We start from the raw sequence: 16,172 nt of genomic DNA, 5'->3' as shown, positions 1-16,172 counted from the left end.
TCTTCATTTGTCAGAGTAGTGAGAAATGGCAGGCGATGCTTGGGTTCGGGGGATGAGCGATCTAATCGTTATTAGTATATTAGTATGTTATTTCCTTCCTTAATGAAACTAATATCTGAGGTAATCAGTGATGTTCAGGTAATATTCAACAGCTGAAGAGAGTGGGTGTCTAATATACTCACAGCTTTAGGTTTGAAAGGCGGCTGGACCTCTTTATTCTCCAGTTTCTCCCAGTCTATATAGCGGAAGAAGGCATGCTCCTTGATGTCCCTCTCCCCCTCTGGGCCACAGCCAAGACGCTTACCTGGGTGTTTGGTCATCAGCTAAAATCACAAAGTGAAAGGAGTTTGGACATGTACATTGTATGCTTCAAAACCTTCACTACAGTTTGGGGGCACGGCACATTAAGGGGAAGGGGGTAAATAGCATGTAAACTCAGTTAGAGCTAGACAAAACGCCACAGATTTTACACATAGAAAAGGTCTGTTGTCTGTTCTTGAGGAGCTGTGTGAAAAATATGTATAAAGCCTTTTGTGGTTCCAGCTGCGTGAAGTCTGACAAATTAATTCTAGTGATGTCACTTGAGTCGGCATCAGTGCAGGCTGAAAACTAAAAATGAAAATCGTAAAAGGAGTGGAGTGTGGAATCAAAAAGAAGTGCACGTTAGCAGACCTCTGTAGCACGCTCCTCATCTCTACTGTCTGGCGAGATGCACTGTGGGCAATGTAGGCGGCATATTTTGACAAGGAAGAAAAAATGATGCCAACAAGGAAGCGTCAAAATCTACAGTTCTTTGAATGGCCACTTGAGGCTGGCTCCAAAAGTGAGTCAATCTCATGGACCCCAATGGTTAAATGCCCAATTTTAAAGCAGAAATAAACATGTTTACAGACTCCCCTCTAAATAGCAGGGTATGACCTGCAACAAATGTTCTTGGCCAAAATCAACCCAAGGACCGCATCTTAAATCCCTCAACCACAAGTACATCCTAATATTATCAACTGTCTAACTGGGCATCGGCATGTAGTATTAAAAAGATGCATTCTTTCGGTTAGGGGTAGTGGAGAATGATAGTTCAGCTTTGCTGTAGCCTCACTATTGGATTCATTCTTATACACTTCCACGAAGAGACCTTAATGTGACATGCTCCCCAGTTTTCAGAGTTGACAGGGAGAGTTTAGGAGACAGATTAGGACTGAGTTTTTGAGCATTTGAGCATGTGCCCTCACCCCCTTGCAGATAGCAACAGCTTCTTTGGACATGGATTTAGGGTAAGAGACATGATGCTCCATGATCGACTGGAACAGCTCATCTTCATCCTCCCCATCAAAAGGCGGCTGGACGGGCACAAATATACCTTTCAGTTTTTCAGTTCTTGTCACAATTATCTGTTCTCAATAAAAACAAAGTATCTTCAATGAATGCATACAAACCTGTCCAGCAAGCATTTCATAGAGCAGTACTCCAAAGGCCCACCAATCCACAGACTTCCCGTATGGCTGATAAGCTATGATCTACAAGAAACAGTGGTAGAGTCTCGAGTGTTATTCAAAAGTTAAAAGATGTTTAAAAAAGAAACACCAATCAACGATCTCACAACACAAACACACCTCTGGAGCGATGTAGTCTGGTGTTCCACAAAATGTCTTTGTGGTAATTCCATCGTACATGTTCTCTTTGCACATGCCAAAGTCGGCTATCTTTATATGGCCTTCAGAGTCCAACATCACGTTATCCAGCTTCAGATCCCTGAAAACAAATACACAGATTTATTTTCCACACCTGGGCCCCGTTTCAGAAAGCGGGATTAGAGAAAATTCTGAGTATGTTAAGGCTGAGATGAGGGAAACTGGGTTTTCTGTTTCAGAGACGAGAAGATGCCGTGAACAGGATAATTTGGAAAACCTCTGACTCCTCCCCTCCGGCGGAGCCTGAGGCGGCTGTCTGACACACCATTTCATTCCCTCATTCAGGCTGTCGATATCAAAGCACATATCTCAACGCATTTACATCTTTAAAAACTCTCAAATCCCAGTTGGATAGGCTATTTAGTTTTTCATCCAAAAACATTATCTGGAACATGACCGCTTTTATCATCAGTCATCGATGTAAGGACAGATCAAGAGCTGTTAGCAGTAAGCACAGAACAAAATCCATGTCGGTGACACTGTGACAGTCGCACTGAAAGCACTTAGGCTACTGTGGGCTACATTACTACAGTAATCACTGTTTAAACTAATCTTTAACCTAGAAAACTGATCAATGAACAGTAATCTTTCATATTGTAGTCGCACTGATTAGAACAATCCTATTGTAGTTATTATACTGATAGATAATGTGACTATTTCTGAGTGAGCATGACTGTTGTGCAGCTGAAACAAATAGGCCTAGATGTAGTTTAAAGTGAGTTTTTCCATTATTACCTGCATATATTCTGAATGTGTTTTGACAACATTAATAAAATACGAAATTAGCAAGATTTTATTAATGTGTTCCAGTCTGGTAAATGATGAATGAGCAACACTGTATAAAAAGTACTAATGTTAACGTATTTATCCTTCCTCTTCTCCTGCGTTTTAACATAAATAGCCTATCATGGTCAGCGTTGGCACACATTCATATTTCTAGCTCCACCCGATTAAAATGGAGTCTCTGCCTTTATTTATCTGTTGACATGGTGAATCGTAGTATCGGAGCTCCATTGATGATGGCTTTTTTTCCATCCCCACGCAAGCACTTCTATCAGGCTAAACATACTCCAGAGTTGATTGAACTAATTCTGATCAGCTGTTCTGGAACCGAAAACTCAAGAGTTTCCCTCCTCCAAGTCAACTCAGAGCTCAGGGATAAGCTCAGAGTTTGTTAAGCCTGCTTTCTGAAACAGGGCCCTGTGTTCTGAAATGATTGTAAACGGTAAAGGCAGACCCGAGCTGATTCACAAACTGACTTACCGATACACAATGCCTTTGGAGTGAAGGAAGAAGAGTCCAATGGCAATCTCTGCAGCATAGAACCTAAAATACAGACAAACACCAGTTTCTAACTATATTTGTGTCTGTATTGATGTAAATACTTCATAATTGCACAATAGGTTTTTGTTTTCATAAATGTTATGTAAAGTCATTTGAGGTTATGTTCAATGCAGCACCATGAATACTGAAAAAGATCACTGTTGTGGTCACTAGCAAAAATAACATTGCTTTTGTATCATCTTGTTTAAGCCTTTTAAGAACTTGCTTTTGTATTAAAATATGGTTTAGTTAAGTGTCATATTAGCAGCTAACTGCCAACATTTTCTTTGATGAGGGTTTTCTAAAACTGAATTAGTACATTCTTATATTACCAGTAAGCGAAATAGACTGACGATCTTGTAACAGTCACATAGTAAGTCCTATTGCTCAACTCTGTGTGTGTGAGCGTGTAAAAGAGAGTGTACTCACACAGCATGAGGCTCCTTGAACTTGCCGACCTGTTGGATCTGGTACATGAGGTCTCCTCCATTTATATACTCCATGACAAAATACAATCGGTCCTAGAAGACAGAGAGGATTAGGTAAGGAAGGAGAGAAACAATGATCAGTGATAAAATGATCAGTTGGCAGTGCTGTATTGCCATGTTTCTGCATGAGCTCGTGTTTGTTAATGCAAGATGTGGTACGCTACCATGGTTTGGAAACAGGAGTGCAGCTGAGTGAGGAAAGGTGGTTTCCCAGACAGAGCAAGGACTCTCTTCTCAACCATGGTGCACTCAACATCATCGTCCTGGATCACCACATCCTTTTTCAGGATTTTGATGGCGTACAACTCATCGGTTCCCTTCCTCTCAGCCAGCATCACCTTAAGGGAGTCAGCAATAGGAAATAAATGATCTTCAGAGTCGTTTCTTTTTGGTTTACATCCATTGGCAGCCAATTTCTCACCATAAAAACACACGTCTAATAATGTGCATCACCTTGCCAAAGCTACCCTTGCCCAAAACCATGACGAAGTTGAAGTCCGAGAGCTTGACCCGGTCTTGATTGCCATTGCTGTCATACTTGCACATCATGGAGGCAGAAGAAGAGTCTGCTGTCTTCCCTGGACCCACCCTCGCCCTCTGGAGAGAGACGAAATTACAACAAAATCACAAGATTATGAGAATAAATAAACCTGACATTAAAAAAAACACGAACATGAATGATGAAACCTGCTGCTATTTTGTGTCTCCGTTTTCTGCATTTCACCTCAAACTTTTGTCGCAGCTCCTCGTTACCATCCTCTCCATCTGGCTGCACAGGAACATTAAAGTATTCTCCCTCCTCCTGGGAGAGCATCTTAAACCTAAACCCCAGAATAAAATTGGCAATGTCAGATAGAATCCAGGATTATCACCAGGCTATGACCCTTAAATATTCACACCCCTGTTCCCGTTATTATTTCTGTCTACATCTGTGTCACTTTCCCAGTTAGCCACCACCTCCTTTTCCTCATCTTGACATCTTACCATCCATCTACCCCTTGTTTCAGCAGTTCTGAGATCCCAAAGGACAGGGATCCCATGAAGTCATTCCTGCTAGTCAAATCCCAGTCCCAGACTTCCACTGACAGACGGCGGTCTTTGTCACTTTCTTTGAGTTTGCTAAGAAATTAGAGAAAGGGAAGGGGGAGGGACAGTCAGATAAAAGTTCAGATGAAGGATGTTCTTAAAATAGCTAAAAATTAATATCACAATTTTATTTCAAAGCCACATTCCTCATATCTTTTTCTCTATTTAAACTGGTAAACACCTCAGCAATTGACAGTTTTTCCTGCCTGTGCCTTTCCTAGCTGCCACAGCAACCAAGAATAACTACAAGCAAAAACAGGAAAGAGAATGGGGACAGGGTCACTTTCATGAGCTCCAGTTAGCTTTGTGCTTTTGTGATTGAGAATGGGGCCAAACTTGAAACCAAACACAGCTATATTGCATCAATGCCAAAAATAAGTTGATCAGGTGTGTGAAGCCTCAACCAAGATAATGTACAGAATAAAAGATGTCTCACAAAGTGAAGGTTTCATTCCAGGTGGGGTTGAGGCAACATTTGATGGTTTTGGTCTTCTGCTTGCTCTCACTCTTGGGATCTGGGATCAGCTTGAGCTTGACATAGGGATCTGACAGGCCGTTGGGATCCATGGGCACCAGGTTCTTAGCCTCTTTGACTGCGAGAGGTTGAGGACACAGTCAAAAAAAAAGTGTCAGAAGAAGAAAGCATCCCAAGATAATACACACTTTTAGACTGTTTATTGTTGAAGTCTAGAATTTGTCCTTTCCAGAGGACAGCAGGACGTGAACCTCTGAGTGTTACTGTGAGTCCCGTTCTGGCCTGCCCTAAATAACTCTGGCTACATTTGACAACACTTAACAACAGTTTAGTTTATGTTCCATAATCAATCCACAGCTGTCTGAGAGAGAGAAAGCTGGCACGTGGATGCATGTCCCAGTGGCGATGTGGGTCAATCATTGGATCATTGATCAACTAATGGACTTTCCAGTTTTAGTCTTAGGCTGATAGAGAGCTTTGAGAGGTGCTCTGTGTGTGTGTGTGGTGTGTGTGTCAGAGTGAAAATGAAGAGACAGCACTCACTTGTGACGGTGAGAATGCCGTCAGTGATCTGCGCAGAGATTTGGATGCGTCCTCTCCTCTCGGTGTGATCTGTCCCACATAGGCTCGGGACGTTGGCCACACACCGCTTGTGGATGTTCATCATACAGTCTGAACAAAGACACACAAAAATGCTTGAAATATACCCCAACATAACCCTAATTATCACACTGCTTTCAGCACTATATAACCAGATTGATAGCTCTTCAGCAATTTAGCGATGCCCTTTCATAAAGTTGGGGGACTTACAAGAGAGAGATTAAAAAATAACTGGTCAATAACAAAGAAGCAAAAGCAGAGATATATGGACTTCAAGTCCCAAAAATACTGGATCCTACACTTCCCTTTGCTGCAACTGTATCTCAATGGCATCTTTGTATTAGACCCTCCCAGCCTGATAAACATTTAGATCTTTCAAACTCCAAAACCCCAGTTTGTAAGGCAGGCTTTCCTTAGGCCTGTGTTAACCCCCAATGACATCACAAGGGTTAATTTTTTCAGACTTTAAGGAACTCCCTCCAGAGCCACTATGGACATTAATGAAGCTCAGTAGGACTTCCTATGAATAGTATACATATTTTTTTTACACAAGACATTTTTGTCGCTGTTTCATGTTGACATGAGTGTGGACAAACTACATGGGAGTCTACGAAAAACAGACTAGTGGTTACCAGCGAGTGATGGAGCTTGAGGAGTCCAGAGTTCAATGATCCTCCTCTCCATCGATTGGGTTCACACAATCTGAGGAATGCCTGTCGACCTCTTTGTAGCTATGATGTTTGTTAGTTTTGGACCGTCCATATCCCTCTTCAGAGCCCTGTTTCCTTGTGCGCTGTGTTCAAGCTCGTCTCAAAGGTGCCTAAACTACAAGCGCATCTTGATTTTGGCTACAGTGAAATCAAGAATGTTTGACAAGTGAAGTAGCATCTGGGACAGCTCACAGCATGGTCATGACATGTCTCAGAACCACTCGAATTAGAGGACTCGTTGTGATGGACACGTACGCAAATTTCATGCCGTCTCAAGGGTTTTTGTCTCGGATCTGAGAAATGTGTGTGTGACACACAAATTGTGGCAAAAACCTGTAATGTAGTCCACACCGGCACCTAACTGGCACATGGGCCATGTATTTGTTCATAAAGGACATGCTTTGTAGTAAAACTTTACACCTAAATGTTAAAACACTAAGTTAATTTATACAGTAATAGTAAGTTTACAATTTTTAAAAAATGATTTTACAGACTAGTGATGGGGATACAACTTTACTTACATCTTGGATTAATTTGCATTGCATACAGCTAAACAGGAAAACAAGAAAAATAGATAAGCGCATTCCTAAATGGTGAACACTGGAAAACAAATCACCCTTTGTCATTTCTCACTCTGTCCACTAGATGTCAGACCGCTCTGATCCACAAAGCTCCACATTTTACTCCACTCACTGGAGGTGGTGCAGAGGTGGGGAGTGAGAACTGAATATTTTAATGCCCTTTCATATGATAACTTCTTTTGATTAATTTCAGTTCATATATCAGTCAGGCAGTGCACTTAAAGCCGGGGTAGAAGATTTAATTCAGAAGCGTTTTTGTTATATTTGTTGAAATTTTCTTGACATCCTGAGAGCAAGCAATAAATTAACTTCTCTGACTCAAAAATGAAGAAAATAACTGTGGCTGTCGTAGACAGTGATAAGCACGGCGATAATATTTAATTTGGTCCGAATGAAATTATTGAGTGGCCTACCTGCCTACACTCTGCCAGTGTACTCACTGTACATGAAAATGTGTTTTGTGGGACTGGCTTTGGAGGGAGACCTGAGGGGAAAGGGGTGGGATTTTCTAGCTGAAATCTATCTGTCTCTTGCTGGTTTCTCCAACGTTGCCTACCCCATCTTTAACAAGTCATTTATTTATGTAGCTTCACTTGCTATCTGTCTCCACTCAGCTACACTTGCCATTAAAACTTCATACACTCTAAAGAGGAATGACCCAGAAACACTCAAGTGTTTGTTGTGGCAGAACAACAAGTCTCATCTCATCATGGTGGCAAATCTGAAATATCTAAATCCCTTGCTTGTGTATTAAGAGCTTTGTTACCCTGTTTTAGGCCCCTCCTGTACAAAGCCAGCAGATAGAAAGTAAGGAGCGACTAGATCTGAGTCAGATAAGCAAGCAACAGCTGAGAACACCAATGTGGTTTCACTTCCAGAAAATGAGAAACTTGAATGCTTCACAGAGGGAGAAGATCCCCGATCCCCCTGATTATTGGTACATGACAGTCAATTGTTTCACATTGTGAGACATTTCTAATACATGTAACATTCATACTACAGGCTTATCAGTCAGTGTGATATAAGTGCAAAAAAGATCCCAAACTGGTGCCTTACTCTTGTATCTATTATTTGTCCGGTTGAGCATTAACTCATATATTTTTTTAATTCTGGTGTTTTCCATTGTCTAAGTATAGCAGCCACTGTGATGCCTCCCATGATTACAGGAAATTCTCCACTTGATATGTTGTGTATTTGAGTCCTCTTCCTGGAGATAAAAGTAATTTCCGTCCCAACCAATTGCTCAAATATTCCAAAATTGTTCTCCCGAACAGTGGACACCTTTCTGAATTGTGTTAAATAAGGTGATCCAGTCATTTCAGGATGAACACCATCCACCCACCCATTTTCTTCTCCTTCTTGTGTACACATCTGGTAATTAAATACACATATATAAAAACTGCAGCAAAGACAATGTCAAAGTCCATCAAACACTGTGTACAGCACGCAGGTAAAAAGAGGAACTAATGGTGATGGCAGAAAACAGCATTGCAGAGATGTTGCCAACTTCCTATTTTATCTCTGTTGCCAACAACAGGCAAATTTGACAGCAATAAAAATGATAACAGCAGTAATGTAAAAACATTTGACTAACTGTTACGAGAATCTGATCATATCTCTGTCTTTCAATAAGCAAATATCTATCTATTATATCTAATCTATTGAACTGTCATTATGACTCATGAGCAGATCTATTATTGTAAATTAAGCATTTTTCATTGAAAGGTTTTAGCTGAACTACAATTCACAACACACATATCACAAGCAATATGTGGATTATAAATGCTATAAAGTAAAACAGTATAAATTATAATGTAATGTTTAGGCAGCCATTTCTTTGTTTTCTAACCAATAGCACTGACTCCTGGTCAAGAGAAATGCTGCAGAATTTGGAGAATGAGAGCAGTGAGAGTAAACCAAAACAGTAAAGTTTTCATTTCAAATTATATTATCAGTAAAATATACGTTATATCACATAGTTGGGTTAAAAAGTTGTATATTGGTTCATATTTTTAAACCAGCTTCCTGAAATCAGCTGGTTTCATGATTGTTTGTGTAAGCTAATATTGTTAATAACTTACCAAAATAACCTCAATAACTTGCATCAATGTACCGATAATTTAAGTAACAGTGCTCTTGCAAATGTTCAACACAGAAACATTAGGCTAACGTACTACTGCAACACTATCTATAGACCATCTTTTTTAATCTGATATATGTGGTGGATGTGGTGTTGTCAGGTCACATGACCAACTTGTAAATGTGAACGTGTGTGGACTTTAGCCAGCAATATCAACCGGATGTGTGAACAGACAGACACACACAAACAGATATTTGTGTACATACGGTCACATTTCATGCCCTGGTGTATCAGCCCGTAGAGGAGGGAGCCACAGTGGTCACAAAAGGTTGGGCTGGAGTAAGTGTGGACCTTAAACTTGTGTTTACTACGAGGATCCTGCAGAGGTAGAAACACAGAGAGGAGAGAGAAGACCCTTGGATTCAATATTTAAGAAGGTTTCAGTAGGGCTTCTGCATTTGAGATGCTTGAACGTCATTTAAAGATTAAAACCTGCAAATTCAGATGTGCCGTTAGGTGGTATTTAAAGGGCTGGTTCACCCAAATTACAAAAAAAAAAAACTTACTTACCTCCAGTGAGCTCTAACCATGCAGATAGTTTGGGTTTTACTGTATTTGCAGAGGTTTTGACATACGGTTTATGCCAAAAAGTATGTGGATGGCAGAACATTGCAGCCACATGTGACTGTTGAACATCTTATTCCTAAAACCATGTGAATTATTATGGTACTATTACCATAATTTTCATGGCATTTTGGAACCTGACTGAAGGAATTTGCTCCCATTCAGCTCATTAGTGAGGTTGGCCTCTAATGTTGGGTGGTCAGGATAGGCTCAAATTCATCCAACAGGTGTAGGACGGAGATTGAGGTCAGGGCTCTGTGCAGGTCTGTCAAGTTCTACCAAACCAAACTGGGAAAACCATTTCTTGATGGACCTTGCTTTGAACACCAGGACACTGTCATGTTGAAACACCAAACTAATTGTAACTGAGGAGCGTCGCCTAAACCACAAAAACATCCTGAGATCAAATGCACACTTATACTGTACTTTTGGCCAATACAACAGAGTTAAATGGAATCTATCTATCTATGGAATCTCAATCCTATTAATACTGCCTCCATTATAACAGAGAGCAAAAGTTATTGACACAGAGAGAGAGAGAGAGAGAGAGAGAGAGAGAGAGAGAGAGAGAGAGAGAGAGAGAGAGAGAGAGAGAGAGAGAGAGAGAGAATGGAGTACTGATTGAGTGAGTTTGGAGGATGCTCAAAAATAGGAAACAACAAAACAGCTTGGTGATATAACAAAAACAAAGACAGAGGAGTTAGAGATTAATAAACATCAGTCATATGACTTCAAAATCCATGCTGACTCACAAATTGTGTGTCTGTCTGTCTGTGTGTCTGTGTGTGTGTGTGTGTGTGTGTGTGTGTGTGTGTGTGTGTGTGTGTGTGTGTGTGTGTGTGTACATGAATGGGAAATATTGGTTCATTAACCTGAGGCAGCCAGGCAGCACATTCTGTCTTTACTGACATGTCTCAAGTGCGATTGGGGCCTGACAGCTCAGCAGGATATAGGACAAGGAGTTACTGTGTGTGTGTGTGTGTGTGTGTGTGTGTGTGTGTGTGTGTGTGTGTGTGTGTGTGTGTGTGTGTGTGTGTGTGTGTGTGTGTGTGTGTCTCTAGCACAGGACCTCCATGGAAGTACATAAACACCAAAAGCCAGTGCTGACCTGGCTAATGTTATTAACAAACATCATTCAGCAGCAAAACAATCACTAACCATGTGCATAATAAACAATTAGCTTAAAGACATGAGTAATCTGCTTAACTGTGGCTTCCCAAGCAAATGTGTACATTTTCTTTACTTACATCAGAGTCAGGACCTTTGTCAGCCCCCGGACAGGAAAAGGTAACAAATTCATGACAGCGCTTGTGAACCACAAAACAGCACACTGTGGAAGGAGAGGGGAAAAAAAGTGAATGTTAACTCTTGTTAAGGCTTCCTTGTCAATGTCAAATAAGGCGACACAATAGCAACAAAGAGATTAATCTATACGTCAATTACGAGAGAATTAGTCACTCCACAATATGCTGCTCATATTTCAGTTCCCATTTGTTCCTTCCTTGCTGTTGACACCTATATTTAGTTTTATTTCTTCAGTGTAGATGGTTTTATATTTAACAACAGCATGGTGGACTATTTCTTAATCACACCCCATAACATTAAAGCTGCTACAGGAAACTTCCCACGGTGGCAGCTCCAAATGGCAGCAGGCTCTACACCTGGTAATTTGACTGCTTCAAGTTGTGCTAAAATCATTCAGTGTAGTGACTAACTGAAATAAATACCCCAATGCTCTCAGCCCAATATAGAACATGGTTGCTAATCCAGATCCCGTTTATAAGAAAATCCTTTTACTTTATAAGGAAACTAAAGAGACAAATAAAAGCTTAAGATTTTTGGATGGGTGCTCAGTCAACTCACACAAAGGATAGTCAGGTTTTTGTAAAACACATGGGACAAAGTTCAGTTTTGCCGAGTTACTGATGGTCTATCACATGACATTAAGCAGCAGCTCTGCTCAAAAGCAGGGAAATACATTAAAACTTTGACATTACAGAGCGTCTGAAGATGGATGGTCTAACTGAAGTACATGTAATTTACATGTTTATAAAACGGCTCATGTCTGGCCTGCATTCTTGAAGTTGATGATTCAAAGCATTGGTCAGGCAGCCTTGTGTTTAATCATTTCTCAGGGGAAGCATCATGATTCTTGATTACATCCTTGTTCAAAGTAAATTAAAGAACTTAGCCAGGCTACAAAGTTTTACAAACCAAATGTTATTTTAATAAACGTATGAAAAATCTGACGTTTACTTTCACTTTGAGCATTTTAAAGGGCAACCCTGATAAGCTGAAATGGAAAATTTGTTATCAAGTAAACAGTGAAATTTCCATCCATCCATCCATCGTCAACCGCTAATCCTGCGTACAGGGTCACGGGGGGCTGACAGTTAATAATTACTTTCATTATTGATTAATCTGCTACCTATTTAATGGTGTGTCTATAAAATGTCAGAAAATAGTGGGAAATGTCAATCGCAATTTCTCAAAGCCCCAGTTGACATACTTAAACATCTTGTTTTGTCCAACCAATGGTCCAAAACTGAAAGAGATTAGTTTGCCATCCCAGCCGAAGAGAAGTGAGGTTTCTTGTAAGAAAACCAGCAAAATATTCACATTTTAGAAGTTTGGGATTTTTGCTTTAAAAATTAGTCAAATAATTAACTGATGAAAATGGTTGCCAATTTCCGTGGATCGGCTAGAAAATCAGATTTTGCCATCAGCCAATTATGCAGTCACTGTCAAAATTTTAAATCTGGTCTCTCCGCTGCTGTCAGCTGTCTTTCAGTATGAAAATGCTGCAGATGGCATACGTTCTCTCACCTTGTGCTACATCGTGTTGTTGACTTCAAAGCACAAGTCTGTTTCCAGACATGATCCTCTCCTGGAAGATTTGGATCCCGGCAGGCTACCGGAGATCGCATTTACTTATTCAAGCGGAAGGCATAGGACCACTCACTTAACACTTTACAGCAGCTTCCCAGTAGCCAAGCCAGATTTCTTGTTTGCTCAACTTCAAGATTGGGGCATCACTCCAGCCGCAGCCCTTCCTTCACACGAGCTTTGCAAGCTCACGAAACAAGCAACAAGCTGCGATCTGGTAGACCACTCGCTCCTTTCTGGGCAAATCTCAAATGCCTAAGAGATCCAAGAAATCAGGCCCTCTTCAACTTTCCCAGCTCACCACCGTGCCGTCCCTGGCTAACTCCATGCATACCATCATTGCATGTCTTCAACCCTTGTAGAACGGCCTTCCAGGCCTCTATGTTTCAGCCAGCCTCCTTGCTCACCCTTCACATCTACTTCAATGGAAGTCACTCATCATTCCCTGGCCTCAGCCGGCCCAGGTCCTCTTCTAGGTAGCCTTTGATTGGTGACCTTAATATTAGATATGGATACTTCCAATATCATACAACTCCCAATCTCTTGGACACACAATTTTTAGCGATGGTCGCTGAAGGCTCCCCAATCATTTCCAGAAACTCCTGCAAGAACCTAGGCCACATCGCCTCCCCTTTGTCCCTCAGTGCCTGTTTCAGTCTTCCTCCTCCAAAGTGTCTCCCCTGTGGCCTATGTGCAATAATTTCAAAGAAAATGTCTGTACATTCCCCAACTGCCATTTTCTTCACGTCTGCCAATTGCAGATGGCCTATCACACTCTCTTTCGTAAGAGCATGCTGACAGTACTCAGAGAGGGTATTTTCTCTCCCTACATTGACGCTCTGCTCGAGGCTGTTTTTCTAATGGCTTTCTATGCTTTTCTTAGAGCCTGTGAATTCACTCCTTCCTCTCAGTCACTCGACCCTAATAGAGATATTTCATTCTCTGATTTGGCTTTTCATTCAAATCACTACAGTTTATGCCTTAAGCACTACAAATGTGGGGTGCTTGCTCTGTAATCAAAGCTTGCACTCTCCCCCTTTTGCCCTTTCAAACCCACGATTAAATACTTACACATTAGAGAGAGCTCTCCCCCCCCCCTCTCTCTCTCCTCCCCCCTCTCTCTCTCCTCCCCCCGTGGGAACTTTCCCCTCACAAACACTTGGTTTAACCATTATTTAAGGCAAGTTCTCATCAAAAGCAACAAATCCCCAAAGCATTATTCAGGGCATTGCTTTAGGATAGGTGCTGCTACATCTGCTGCTAATCAAGGCATATCATCTACCACCCTGCAACAAGTGGTGCGTTGGTCGTCCTCTGCTTTCACCTCCTACATTTACCCCGATTTTGTAGGTACTTGAAAGTACAGCTGAAACAATTGGTTGATTAGTTAGAGAATTAATCAGCAGTTATTTTGATAATCCCTTTTATCATTTATCAATCAAAAATGGCAAACATTTAGCTTATCTGTGTTTTATATCTTTGTAAATGAAACTGGACTGTTGGTTGTTGGCTTTAGGAAATTGTAATCAATTGATTATTTGAGCCATTTCTAAGCAGAAAATGTTTTCAATGATAGAAAACTAATCTCTTTAGTTTTGGGGCTGTTGGTTGGACAAAATATACTATTTCAGTCAGCTTGGGCTTCAGGAAACTGTGATGGGCATTTTTCAATGTGTTCTGACATTTTAGAGACCAAACGATTAATCGAAAAAATAATCTGCAGATTAATTTATGAAAATTATGTGAATTTCAGCCCTAGTAAAAAGTTAACCATATTAAACTTTCAGTGGTGGAGAAAGGTTGTTAGTTTACTTTGAGCAGAGCAGCTGACTGATCCATTAGACATCCAGCAAAAAAACTAAACAGAGATTGCTTCATCAGTGAGTATACTATTTTTATTTTAAACTGCACACAGAGTCACAAGAAACACATGCATGTGTTTGTCTAACTCTGGGTCAGATGGAAATAAAGTACCTGAAAGTACAACCCAACCTGTTAAATTTTGATCAGTCACTTCCTACAGATGTTGACGTGAACACGACCAACACCAGAACTCTATTTACATAAATAGGGCAGGTCAAATCATCTACTGTAGCATGACTTTGTGGTTTAGCCTCATATTACTGGTGTTTTTTTTACATAAAAATCTTGCGCAGTGCTGATTTAAAAACCACTTCCACTGTACAATGACTTGCAGTATCAATGAAAACATGAACACACACGTTGCAACAACAGCCACTTCAAATTAAAAAGGAACAAACCACACACACACACACACACACACACACAGGTGACATTACGTCCTGGTTTAATCTTAATTATTCACATTCTCGTTACACTTTCATGAGGCCCCGTGGCAACTGGCTGCACTTTCCACAGGTTTCTATCAGTTAAGCAACAGAGTGCTTATGTTTGTGTGTGTTTATTTGTGCAGGAATGAGGGTGGGTCACATTATATGAGTGGACACCTGGACCTACATGTACAGCAAATTTCAGTGCGTGCAGTTTTATTTCAAAATACCGACAGATACCACAGACAACAGTCAGTTGTGGTAAACAGGGTATAACATGGTTGAACTCTGACCATCTGCACATCAGCACAGCACGATGCAAATGAACTGTGAGGAAAGTGACTGAAAAAGGGAAATGCAAAGAGAAAGAGAAGAAGACAAAGAGAGAGGAGGACGAGAGGCAAAGAAAGTGAAGAAGTCAAACAGAAAGAAAAAAAACAGACTGTGTGTGTGTGTGTGTGTGTGCGCGCGCGCGCGTGCGCATGTGTGTGTGCGTGCATGTGGACAGGAAGGGATGGGGCACAGCTGGGTTTGAGGCGAGTGGGTGGAGAATACATTTGTGTGTTTGCAGTGTTAGAAACACAGAACTGGAGCAAAAGAAAAAAAACAGTGAAAAATGCAGTTTTGAGCTTTTTGTTAATAAATCTGCTCTGTCACTCATATACACACACACACACACACACACACACACACACACACACTCTCACACACACCTGTGCATGTACACGCACACACACAGTACTGAAAGACAGGCCTAGTGACCTGCCAAGGAGGTCTTTGCTCTGTTGCCTAGCAACCAGGCTGAGCCCTACAGTCGAGTCTACACATGCCCCGCTTTCCCAGACTGACAGCGATAACGGCAAATCAGAAAAAAGATCCCTGCGATGAACTGCCAGGACGACAGCGGGCTGATAGTTTCACATCAACAGGAGCATCAGGAAGTTCCCTCCATCTTGGATGATGACCAGCCCACAAAACCACAGACGGAGACACTTGCAATCATCATGTACAACTCAACATGCCGGAATTAAAGTGAACCACTGCGATTAGACCCGGCTAATTAACAGCCCTCTAAAGACTCTGTCCAATGTCGGGTTCACGTCATATCGTAAATACATCTAAATAAAATCCAATTTTAAAAAGTTCCGGTGTGTAATATTTAGGATCTATCTATGCAATATATTATACATAACTATTTTTTCAGTGGTGTATAAAGATCTTACATAATGAACCATTATGTTTTTATTACCTTAGAATGAGACATTTCTATCTACATACACCGCAGGTTCCCTTAAATGGACGTCGCCGTTACTCCGCCAGTTTTCTACAGTAGCCCAAAC

General features: G+C 41.0%; 1 protein-coding gene across 2 annotated transcripts in view; it reads right to left on the bottom strand.

Annotated features, from left to right (window-relative positions):
* Positions 1-16,172, bottom strand: part of LOC123970235 (protein kinase C beta type-like) — a 35,892-nt gene that overhangs the window by 8,312 nt on the left and 11,408 nt on the right. For both annotated transcript variants that reach the window (XM_046048192.1, XM_046048191.1), the window contains exons 3-16: positions 10,903-10,985; positions 9,298-9,409; positions 5,604-5,732; positions 5,022-5,178; positions 4,484-4,618; positions 4,224-4,320; positions 3,953-4,096; positions 3,664-3,837; positions 3,441-3,532; positions 2,952-3,014; positions 1,611-1,749; positions 1,434-1,514; positions 1,230-1,337; positions 183-323 (exon numbers count right to left, since the gene is read on the bottom strand). In XM_046048192.1, coding sequence (XP_045904148.1) covers positions 183-323; positions 1,230-1,337; positions 1,434-1,514; positions 1,611-1,749; positions 2,952-3,014; positions 3,441-3,532; positions 3,664-3,837; positions 3,953-4,096; positions 4,224-4,320; positions 4,484-4,618; positions 5,022-5,178; positions 5,604-5,732; positions 9,298-9,409; positions 10,903-10,985 — 1,655 coding nt within the window. The remainder of the gene's footprint in view (positions 1-182; positions 324-1,229; positions 1,338-1,433; positions 1,515-1,610; positions 1,750-2,951; positions 3,015-3,440; positions 3,533-3,663; positions 3,838-3,952; positions 4,097-4,223; positions 4,321-4,483; positions 4,619-5,021; positions 5,179-5,603; positions 5,733-9,297; positions 9,410-10,902; positions 10,986-16,172) is intronic.

Source organism: Micropterus dolomieu, linkage group LG04 (assembly GCF_021292245.1).
Source record: "Micropterus dolomieu isolate WLL.071019.BEF.003 ecotype Adirondacks linkage group LG04, ASM2129224v1, whole genome shotgun sequence".
In the NCBI taxonomy this organism is placed as follows: domain Eukaryota; kingdom Metazoa; phylum Chordata; class Actinopteri; order Centrarchiformes; family Centrarchidae; genus Micropterus; species Micropterus dolomieu.
Note: the sequence above shows the minus strand (reverse complement) of the source record. Positions and strands in the feature narration are given on the sequence as shown.